Raw genomic sequence first — 10,745 nt, forward strand, 5'->3', positions numbered from 1 at the left:
CATCACTAGAGTAAAAAAAAAAAAAAAAAAGTGCGAAGCGTAAAGTGTACAAGTCGTAAATCTGATTAACGCTGATCAACCCTCATTGCAGAGAGCGACATGCAGGCTTCGCCCACGTTGGAAGAAGATGAACCGGAATCCCCCCAACTTAGGACATGACATGATATGACATGACAGGACCCTTCTCATCACACAGAGTAACGCACCGGAGTGAGCACCCCAGCTGTGTGACCCCGTGCATACATTTTGTTCCCTTGCCCCAGTTCGGCTCTCCCTCCCTCAGTACACGCGCGTCACATGGATAAGCTCGAAGTAGGTCCCAACGGGGCACAGCCCGTGCGCGAGTGGGCACGTCTCCATGTGCACATGTCTACGGGTGTGTGTAACTGCCTTCGTATGTAACTGCATACCTATGTAACTGCATGCCTATGTAACTGCGTGCTTATGTAACTGCATGCCTATGTAACTGCGTGCTTATGTAACTGCTTTGCGCGGCCACACGGATGCATGATGCTTCCCCCCCTGCACAGACCCCGAGGGGGTTTTCGAACTTTCCATTAGGACAGGAAGTACTCATAGACAAGCTACTAAACGAAGAGAGGTACCAACAGGAAAACAGAAAGAAGAAAAAAAAAAAGGAGAAAACGTGCAGGAACAACTACATTATTACCTGAATGAGAAATATGAATTATTTATTGGGTATGATAATTTTATGAACACGCTGTTTAAGAAGAAAAAAGTGTTGAGAGTGAGTCATGGGAGAGACGACAGGAGGAAGAGAAAGGAGGGGCAGGCCCGTCGCGGGGGTGCAGGCCACACCGGAGTAGCGCCAAGTAGTGAAAACGAGACTAAAGTGAAGTGCCAAGGCGAGTCCGATTCGAGTGGGCGGGGCAACGGCGGACGGGGTAGCGGAGGACGAGGCAGCGACAGGCGAGGTAGAGGCGAACGAAGTAGCGACAGGCGAGGGAGCGACAGACGGGTTGCCCACCCACATGGCGCACATGTCAAGGAGGAGGACGAAGACATCCCCCCGCAGCGCGACCAAGGGGGGAAGAACGGCCTCACCGAGGGGAAGGAGAACATGTCGGAGTCGCGGCACGAGGGAGGAAATTCCAAAGCGTTTAAGAGCGCCTCCTCCCCGCAGAGATGCACCTGCGACTGCCACCGATGTCGCTCTCCGTTAAGGGCAATCGATCCGGGTGACCGCGTTGACGACGTGTCGGAAGAGCGCGTAGACGACGTATCGGACGACCGCCTAACAGACGAGCGGGGAGGGCGCCTAACCGAAGAACGGAGTAACGACCTAACTGACGAACGGAGTAACGACCTAACTGACGAACGGAGTAACAACCTAACTGACGAATCGAGTTGCCCATATGCATCCCCCCCACACTGCTCAGACGCCAGCGACATCTCCAACCTCTCCCCTGACGCATTCTGCTTCGAAAAGCAATTTAAATATATATATGACCTGTACAGGCAGAATGACAAGAATGTGTATTTATTTTACAACCCTCCGATGTGTAGGTGTGTTAATAAACCATTGAAGGAGAAGTACTATCGGAACCTGTGCCGGAAGTACCCCTGCCTGTTCAATTGCACGTTCGAAGATGAGGAGGGTGGGGGGAGGTCCAATAGAGGGGAAGCTACCCACACGGGGGAAGCACCCCACACGAAGGAAGCACCGCAGACAGGGGAAACTCCGCACATGGGGGAAGCGCCCCAAACAGGGGAAGCGCCCCAAGGGGGGGAGGAACCAAGTGATGCCAAGAGACTGACGTACGCCGAGGTCGCGTCGGACGCAGTGGAAATGAAGCTCTACGCGAAGGCGTTTTTCGAGTTGTGCCTTCTGCAGGGGGCCAGAGGGGGGGTAGGCGGGGTGGAAAGGGGTGACGGGGTGAAGGAGGCGGCGGGTGACCGGACGAAGGAGGCATCGAGTGACAGGGCGAAGAATACATCGAGTGACGGGGCGAAGGAAGCAGCGGGTGACTCCCCACGCAAGCAAAGTGCTGCCAACAGCACGCAAGCGGGGGAGCCCCTCCTTGGCGAACAAGAAAAAGACATGCTTCAAAAATTCTTCAATAAATGTCTACGTAGAATGATGAGGCGTAAATCCCCAACGTGCGAAAACAGCTCATGCTGCGGGCTTCTCTACGTACCTTACAGTTACATCGTGGTTCTGTTGAATAGAAAGGTGGAAAATTTGAGTTATATTTGTAGCAACTTAAAACTACCCTGTAGCACTGACATGTATTACAACAACAAGAAGAACGTCGTTACCATTTGTACAAAAAATTCCGTTCATGAATTCTTTTGTTATTACTCTCTAAAAGAAAATCGATACATAAAAAATGTGCTCATTTATGATATCTTCTTCTATGGGTTTATTCCATTCTTTAAGCCACTACTCAATTTGAAAGTGAAGAAAAATCTGGATAAGGTGATTAACTACGTGAGCTACAACAAGGGGTGTAACTTATCCGTCGTCTTCTTCTGGAGCGGTGGAAGGGGTGGAAGGGGTGGAAGGGGAGGAAGTGGCGTGGAGAGTCGCGTGGAGAGTCGCGTGCAGAACCGCGTGGACAGCCGCGTGGACAGCTGCGGAGAGAGCAGCAGCGGGTGGAGTAGTGCCGAGAGCGAAGCTGATGAAACGAATCGACGAAGACAAGGAAGCAACATGATGCACCTCCGTGTGTGCAAAATTATTAACATAAATCACCCAAATGAATACAAAGGGGGGAGAAGAAGTAGGTACCTTAAGAAGGACTGCACAGAAGGAAATGCAAACAGAGAGAGGAAGGACATGATGAATGCAGACCAACAGTACTTCGCTAACCTCTGCAACGGAAGTGAAGTCATAAATAATATGAATATTAATATGGTTGTCGAAAAAATTGTTGAGATTGCTAATCGGAAGGAGAGTAGTCTCTGTGAGGAGAGTTGTATTTTCAACAGGCAGAACAGAATGCGTGGGAAAAAAAAAAAAATTCAGATTTACTTATGTGAGTCCATTAACTCTTTCGCGTTCGATCGCAGACCACTATATATCAAACGCAGGGAGGTAACTCTCTCTTCTTTTGTGCATTTTCAGAATGTGATTAATACGTACTTGGGTGCTAGTAGGCACAGGTTGGACGTTCTAATTGGGCGGCGCATGGAGGAGGATGTATTTGACATGGGCCTGCGGAAGAGGAGCCTCCTCTCCGGTTGCCGTGTGCAAGAGGTTGGCGAAGGGGGGGGAACGACAGGAGCGACAGGAGCGGCGGGAATGGCAGGAGCGGCGGGAGCGACGGGAATGGCAGGAGCGACTGGAATGGCAGCAACGACTGGAGCGGTGGACGACGGCGAAGGAAGCAACGTAGGTGCCGCTACCCCCCCCAACGCAGACCACCTGTTCAACGAAGCATTGTTCTTCTTTAATGACCACTCTGATTTATACACATATGAGGAATACAAAAAGGGGAAGCTTCAGAGTGTGGGAAGAGGTGGCGACCAGGACAACAAACCCACTATGGAACAGCAGCACAGCGCAGGTGGGAGGACCTGGATGGCGAGGAGTGCAGCACAGGCTCAAGGGGAAAATATATGGGACTCCCTATGCACACAGTACGCACAGAACCTGTTCAATATTTACGTCTGCTCCTTCTTAACGAAAGAGAGCAGCTGCAAAGGGGTTGCATCCTCTGTCGGGGAGAAAAAAAAAAAAAAAATAACGGGAATAACGGGAATAACGGGAATAAAGGAAATAACGGGAATAAAGTTAACAAGGCAGATAAGGGAGATAAAATGCCCTACCAGGAGAGGATTCGCTTCATTAAAGAGTGCTACTTCCACCTCTTTCGCATTTACAAAAATAAGTTTCGTGTCTCCCTGAAGGAGGAAGAAGAAGCCATACTGCACAGGAATAACTGGGTCAGCGAGGATTCGCTCATCTCGCTCGGGGGAGAGGGTGCCATGCCCAGGTGATGAAAGACCGCCCTTCCGCGGAATCGCCGCCTCTGTACATCTCCCCCGTCGGTGGTACAGCTCCAGAATGAGGGAACCCCCTGTGTCAGCGCAAGCGGGTAGTTACCCCTCGGACGTTTAACTGGTATTGCACAAGTGTATACAAGTGTGTCCATGTGTACCATCTTTTAACGAGACAGTACTTTCACGCTTGCTTTTTTTTTTCCTCTGAAAGACTTATTATGCCTCTCCACCCATTTGGAGAAAAGCTTATCGTGAAAAAAAAACAAAAAAAGGAAAATGCCTCTTTCGTGGAGGGGCTGCTCCGCCGGGGGCGACATCCCTTCACGGGGTGTGCTTTCCAGTCCGCGCAGCAGTGCCGATTTATCCATTCAGCAGTGCAGGTTTATCCGTTCAGCAGTGCAGGTTTATCCGTTCAGCAGTGCAGGTTTATCCGCGCAGCTGTGCCGATTTGCCCTCTCACGAGGTCACCCATGTAGGAGCGCTTTTTTCCGGCGCTCCTGGCGACACGTGGCACATTTTGAAGCGCCGCATTTTTTAGCATCCCATAAAAGGGGAAAAAGGAAAGCACACCTCATCAGGGGCAACACAAAATGATAAAAAAAAAAAAAAAAAAAAAAAATCACCTTTAAAGTGAATTATTTCCCATTCACGCAAGTAAAACATGAACGTTTGACTTGAAAAAACCATCTCGACAACGTCACGTGAATAATGTGAGGAACGATGTTTCCCTCTGTTCAGCTGAAGAGAAGGTAAAGGGAGAGAGAAACAGGGGTCGTCCCCCTTTTTTGGGGAGCACAACCCTGTTGGGCAGTTGACTTTGACGCGAAAGGGGATGGTGTTTCCCCACTCGGAATCGCAGCTATGAATTGGTGTAGCAGCACAGTGTAAAAGCTTCTTATCGTTGAAAACTTTTTTTTTTCTCCCCTTTCCCGTCGTCTCCCCACTATGCAGCACTCTCTTGAGGCTCTCCAAGATTCTCTCCCTGTCCTCCGTCACGTCCAGGGGGAAGGCGCAGGAGTTGATTAAAAACGGCAAAGTGAAGGTTACCACAGAGTTGCTTTTTTTTTTTTTTTTGCCCATTTTTCGAAGCGGTGCAGCGTAATTATGCCTCGCTGGAGAGAGGGATACCTACTCAATGGGTATCATACCACTTTGAGGAGAACTCTCACACCGATCCGCTTCAAAACCGCGTTCTTTTTTCCTTTTTTTTTTCCTTTTTTTTTTCCTTTTTTTTGTTCCATTTCTCCCCCCCAGGTGAACAACCAAGTGGTGCGTCAAAACGTCGTCGTAGACATAAACTCGGCTATCGAGCTGGAGGGGAAGCCAATCCTCGTGGATGTCACGACGAAACTGTGGGGTATCTACAAGCCCAAACATGTGTTTTGCAGCTCGGAGAGGAATTACGAGTATGAGGAGAGGAGGGATGTGGAGAAGAGGGATGTGCAGATGAGGGTTGTGGAGAAGAGGGATGTGCAGATGAGGGATGTGCAGATGAGGGATGTGCAGATGAGGGATGTTGAGAAGAGGGATGGGGAGATGAAGGATTGGGAGATGAGGGCTGGGGAGATGAAGGATCATTCCCACAGGTTGGTGACAGCTCGAGGGTCACCACAGAAGGGTAGTTACTCCACTACGCAGTTGGCTTCTGGAGACCTGCGCAAGGAGTTCCCTTTGGAAGGAAGGAAGCAAATAGGTAGGGGAGGAAGAAGAAGCGATTTGTACCAAGGACACGCAGGGGAGGTGGCTGAAAGATTCAGGCAGTTAAGTTGGAAGGGAGATATTGTGAGGCACCGCTCCGAAGTGGGGAAGAAGCAGGACGAAGTGGGGAAACAGGACGAAGTGGAGAGACCCGCACGGAGTGAACCCCAAAGGCTAAACACAAACCTTTTCGATTTTATCAGAAAAAAGAACAAGGCTTATGAAACGAAAAATAAGGTCTCGAACGACATCCCTGAGCATCTCATCGTAGTGAACAGTCTAAGTGCCTCAAGCGAAGGACTCGTGCTACTAACGAATGATGGAGACTTCGCAAGGAATTTAAAAGACACAGAAAATAATATCGTCACGACGTATATCGTAAAAGTGAAAGAGGAACTCACAAATGAAAAAATAAAGCTAATTGAAAAAGGATGCCATGTTGGTGATCTACACATACGACCACTAAGTGTGCATGTCATTAAACCACATAGTACCTCCCCCAAATGGATCAAAATTACCTTGGTAGAAAAATCACACACCCATTTAGACCTTCTTTTTTCGAAATACAGCTTAACCATTAGGAAGTGCAAACGTTTTTCCTTTGGCCCATATAAAGCATCAGATCTCTTAGAGCACTTCCTCACGCCATTAAAAATTCACAGCACACTCTCTGCCATGGTTCCAAAGTACTCTACCAAATTAATTCTCGCTCAACCCACGGGGAATGTCCTAACAGATGAACATGACAAGTTAGTCCTCGTCAAGGATTATCTCAAAAACTCAGCCATTCGGGGGTAGGGAGGACACACCAGAGGGGGGGTACTACATATAAAGACAAAGCTGTTACATGGGGAGGGGAATAAAAAATCAACCTGATGCAGCAGTGGCATCCATACAAAAACATGGTACTGTTTTAATAAATGGGCAAGCCATTTTTCTTGCATCAGGTAAAGACACACACAGACAACGCGTTGTTGCTGCGAAGAATTTTTCGTACGAATCGATTCAGCTTGAACACATCGAACGTACAGTGTGTCCTCCGCATATTGGGTGGTTATTTTTTTTTGTTTGGGGGAGGTCCAATTTTTTTTTATTACTCAAAGGGGTACACCTCTTCCTTTTGCCCCATTTTTTGGCCCCATTCTTTGGCCCCATTTTTTGTCTCCATTTTTTGTCTCCATTTTTTGGCTCCATTTTTTGGCTCCATTTTTTGGCCCCATCCTTTGGCCCATTTTTTTCGTGTTTTTCCTTGCCAAGTGCGAAATCTTAAAAATTAAAAAAAAAAAATATTTAAAGCGTAAAACTAAAAAAATCAAATACACAGGATAAAACGTACGATTGGGACAAAGTGGGCAACTTAAATCTGGGTGCAGAAATGAAAGCCTAATCGAGTGGGTGAATGCAGGCGTGGCCGCGGGGAACCACGCGCGCAGCGACCAGGGGGAATAAGCGGACGGACAAACGGACAGACGTACAAACGCACAGATGTGCAAACGCACAGATGTGCAAATGCACAGGCGGACAAACGCACAGACGGACAAACGCGCAGGCGGACAAACGCACACTCACGTGCGGAGACACTAATGCACTCGCGCGTGTAACCCATTCTGTCGCAAGGACACAGATGCATCGCTGGAAAAAATAGGCACGTCACAGCCCCGTGTGAAGCAATTTTTTTTTTAATCATCTGATATCTGTCAGTGATATTTGCTCTCCTATCTGCTCACTGACATGTGCTCTCTCATATCTGCTCACGTTCCTGAGTAGTAAAGACGTACCCAACAAATGCGGAACGAAAAAAAAATACACGACAAAGGCAGGCACAAACTCTTCTATCACGCTGGATGGCACTCGAAGGAACTCCTTAAGTGTGCCACTCGGCAGTAAAACCGAAGTGTAGAAGCAAGAGGGGCGTCAAAGTGATGCGTACGTGACACTCAAATTGGCTTTCCAGACAGCTCAGTTGTTCTGCTACCCCCTTGAAAAATGCTGCCCCCTCCCCGAAGAGATTACAAAAAGGGGAAGGGGAAAGGCGAAAGGGATGATCCTTCTTCATATGCTTACGAATCTCCCCCATTTTTAGTCTAGCTACCCCCCGTCGAAGGAACCAACCTCGAGGGAGCAAACACCACAAAGTGGGAACAGAACGGATGGAAAGGCGGAGAAACACTTTCCCCTACAACTTCAGTGTTCAGTGCGCATCTTTCGGCACATGGGCAGCGTCCCTTGCGTCCCCTCTGCTTTTCGGCTCAACTTCTCTTTTTTCTATGCAGTGACATCGGTGGGGGTATCGACGGTGTTCGCGGTTTCGTCTGCCGCGTTGGGAGCTGCTGCATCGTTTTCTGGGACCGCTTCTACCACATTTACCGTGGCCTCTTCGACATCGTCTGCGACTTGTTCAGCGACATGTGCATCGACATGTGCAGCTTCCTCGACAGTGTTCTCTGGGACTGCCTCGGCGTTCTCTGGGGCTACCTCGGCGTTCTCTGGGGCTACCTCGGCGTTCTCTGGGACTACCTCGGTGTTTTCAGGTTCTACCTCGGTGTTTTCTGGGGCTACCTCGGCGTTCTCTGGGGCTACCTCGGCGTTCTCTGGGACTACCTCGGCGTTCTCTGGGACTACCTCGGTGTTTTCTGGGGCTACCTCGCCGTTCTCTGGAACCGCTTCTTCTTCCTCAGTGCCCACCTCGGCGTTCTCTGGAACCGCTTCTTCTTCCTCAGTGCCCACCTCGGCGTTCTCTGGAACCGCTTCTTCTTCCTCAGTGCCCACCTCGACGTTCTCTGGAACCGCTTCTACTTCTTCAGTGCCCACCTCGGCGTTCTCTGGAACCGCTTCTACTTCTTCAGTGCCCACCTCGAAGACGTTTTCCGGGGTGTCCACTCCCTGCGCAGTATCATCGACCGCATCAGCAACCTCCTCAACTGCGTTGGCTACCTCCTGCACGACGTAGGCAGCCTCGTTCACCACTTTCTGCACAATTTCCTCCATCTGAGCGACCTCCTCGGCGACCTCCGTGGCTACCTCCGCGGCGACTTCCTCCATCTGGGCAACCTCCTCCACGACGTCCTCCACCACGTCCTCCATGTTGACCATGTCGTGCGCCATATGTTCGACCACCTCTTCGGCAATCTGATCCACGACCTCCTCGGCCATCTGCTCGGTCATTTCCTCCTCATCGGTTGCGTCGTTGACGGTGTCGTTTGTCGCGTCGCTTGTCGCGTCGTTTACCGCGTCGATTGTCGCATCCTCCACCGCATCCTCTACCGAACCGTCGTCCATCGCTTGCACCTCTGCTGCTGCGCCCTTGTGGCCCCCATCCATCACTTCCTGAGTGTGCGGATTGTGATATATTTCCTTCTCGTAAAAGTCGATTTCTTCAATCATGCTGTCTATGCTGGCCATGAGACTGAAGTCTTCCGCGGGTACAGAACCTCTTAACATTTGGGAACTGAGTTCAGCAGTTTCAGGAGTGGCCGTTTTAGAATCTCCCTTTTTCTGCTCCTTCTCTGTCTTACCTCCTTTACTTCCAGCCTTCTTCGGGAACAACTTCTTCTTTACGATGGTAAGTAGATTTCGTAATTTGTTGAATAATATTTTCATTCCTAATTCCAGGACTCCTTTTTTGAGTTCACTGAGATAGTGTTCCTCGGACACCTCAGTTGGGGGAGGCTCTTCAAACTCTATTGCCTTTTTAGTTCTGTAGCTTATGTAGGCCTTATACAAGAGGCGTAACAAAATATCCTTAAGTTTACTCAAGACTATCCCTTTAAGACTGATTATCAAAAATTCATAGGATGATAATTCTGTTTTGAAGTGATCCAACTTTTCGATGGTAGTTCCATCCTTATTGGCAGGGTTATTCTTATTCGTTATCATTCCTTCAATATCGACAATTTTTTCTCCAATTTCTTTTCCCTTTTCTATGAGACTAACTAACTCTCCACCGATTCCTCCTCCTTCTTGTATTAGGGTAGTCTTCACAGCATCCATAAATCCTTCACCATCTTTAAATAAATCCTTCATGCTATTTTTTACAAATTCGTCTATATCTACACCCCCTAATTCAAATTTATGTTCTTCATCATTGTCTGCTATGTTACCTAGTTGGATAAGCTCATTGTCATCCTTGTTTATTGTTGCGTTTAAGTGAAACATATCAGGTAGTACATTATTCTCCTCATCATCATTCTTACTTATCTGTTCAGTTATAATATCTTGGCTCTTCTGTATATACTCAACGTTGTTCTTTAGTGACTTCATTTTTTTATTCAACTTATGTATCACTGGATTATTTCCTCCATTGACTAACAAAATAGCTTTATTATCCTTTATAGTGTCAATCATGTCCTTTAATTTTCCGATTTCTTGCATGTGTAACTCCAAGAAGTTGATAATTTTTTTCAACTCTTTTGTGTTCGGTCCATACACATGATCGTTGTTACCCACCTTCAAGTCATTCATTAAATCTTTCAACGTGGTGATGTACTCTCCATCCTTCAGTAAATGTTCGCACTCCTTCATTATCTTCTTGCATTTTTCATTTTGTGCTCCTTTTTTCTGAGTTAAACAGTACTGACATTTTATCACTTTAAACAACTTCTCGTAATTGTTCACCAAGTTCGCGTCGAATAGCTTTGAAAAGCTTTTCTTGTCATCAGCCTTTACTATGTGTCCCCTCACAAGGAACACCACGAAGGAGAGGATGATGAAGCTTGCTCGCATGCTGCCTTGTCTGTTTGTTTGTATGTGTGTATGTGGAGGGTGGTTCGCCTGAAAAGGGGGAAGTGAAAAAATGTATTTTGTTTTATTACTATTTATTTTTAAAAAAAAAACCGCATGTGTGCGCATTTGTCCAATTTAACCCATCGACGATGCGGGCGACACGCGTCACCAAGGCATGTGTGAAAATGCGAACACAGACAGATCGATAAATTAACAAATTTGCTTAAAAAAAACAGAGCAGCAACAATAGCAACGGTAATTAAAAAATGCTACACAGCTAGCTGTGGCGGAATACGCCTGCACATGCTGACTTGTTCAAATTTTTTTTTTTTTTTTTTGTTTTTTTTTTCCCTTTTTTT

The 10,745-nt window shown here is 47.8% G+C and overlaps 3 protein-coding genes across 3 annotated transcripts; 2 read left to right on the top strand and 1 right to left on the bottom strand.

The window, feature by feature from the left end:
* Positions 1-712: 712 nt before the first annotated feature.
* PCYB_145410 (hypothetical protein) lies at positions 713-3,963 on the top strand (the record flags this gene model as incomplete). The annotated part of the gene is made up of 3 exons (XM_004225012.1): positions 713-2,966; positions 3,384-3,530; positions 3,614-3,963. The coding sequence occupies 3 exons, from the start codon at positions 713-715 to the stop codon at positions 3,961-3,963; spliced, it is 2,751 nt and encodes a 916-aa protein (XP_004225060.1).
* Positions 3,964-4,686: 723 nt separating this feature from the next.
* Positions 4,687-6,462, top strand: PCYB_145420 (hypothetical protein; the record flags this gene model as incomplete). Its single annotated transcript, XM_004225013.1, has 3 exons — positions 4,687-4,715; positions 4,918-5,008; positions 5,221-6,462. The coding sequence occupies 3 exons, from the start codon at positions 4,687-4,689 to the stop codon at positions 6,460-6,462; spliced, it is 1,362 nt and encodes a 453-aa protein (XP_004225061.1).
* Positions 6,463-7,929: 1,467 nt separating this feature from the next.
* Positions 7,930-10,386, bottom strand: PCYB_145430 (merozoite surface protein-9 precursor; the record flags this gene model as incomplete). The annotated part of the gene is made up of 1 exon (XM_004225014.1): positions 7,930-10,386. One exon carries the CDS (start codon positions 10,384-10,386, stop codon positions 7,930-7,932), a length of 2,457 nt encoding a protein of 818 aa, XP_004225062.1.
* Between the last annotated feature and the right edge of the window lie 359 nt (positions 10,387-10,745).

Source organism: Plasmodium cynomolgi, chromosome 14 (assembly GCF_000321355.1).
Source record: "Plasmodium cynomolgi strain B DNA, chromosome 14, whole genome shotgun sequence".
Taxonomy (NCBI): Eukaryota; Apicomplexa; class Aconoidasida; order Haemosporida; family Plasmodiidae; genus Plasmodium; species Plasmodium cynomolgi.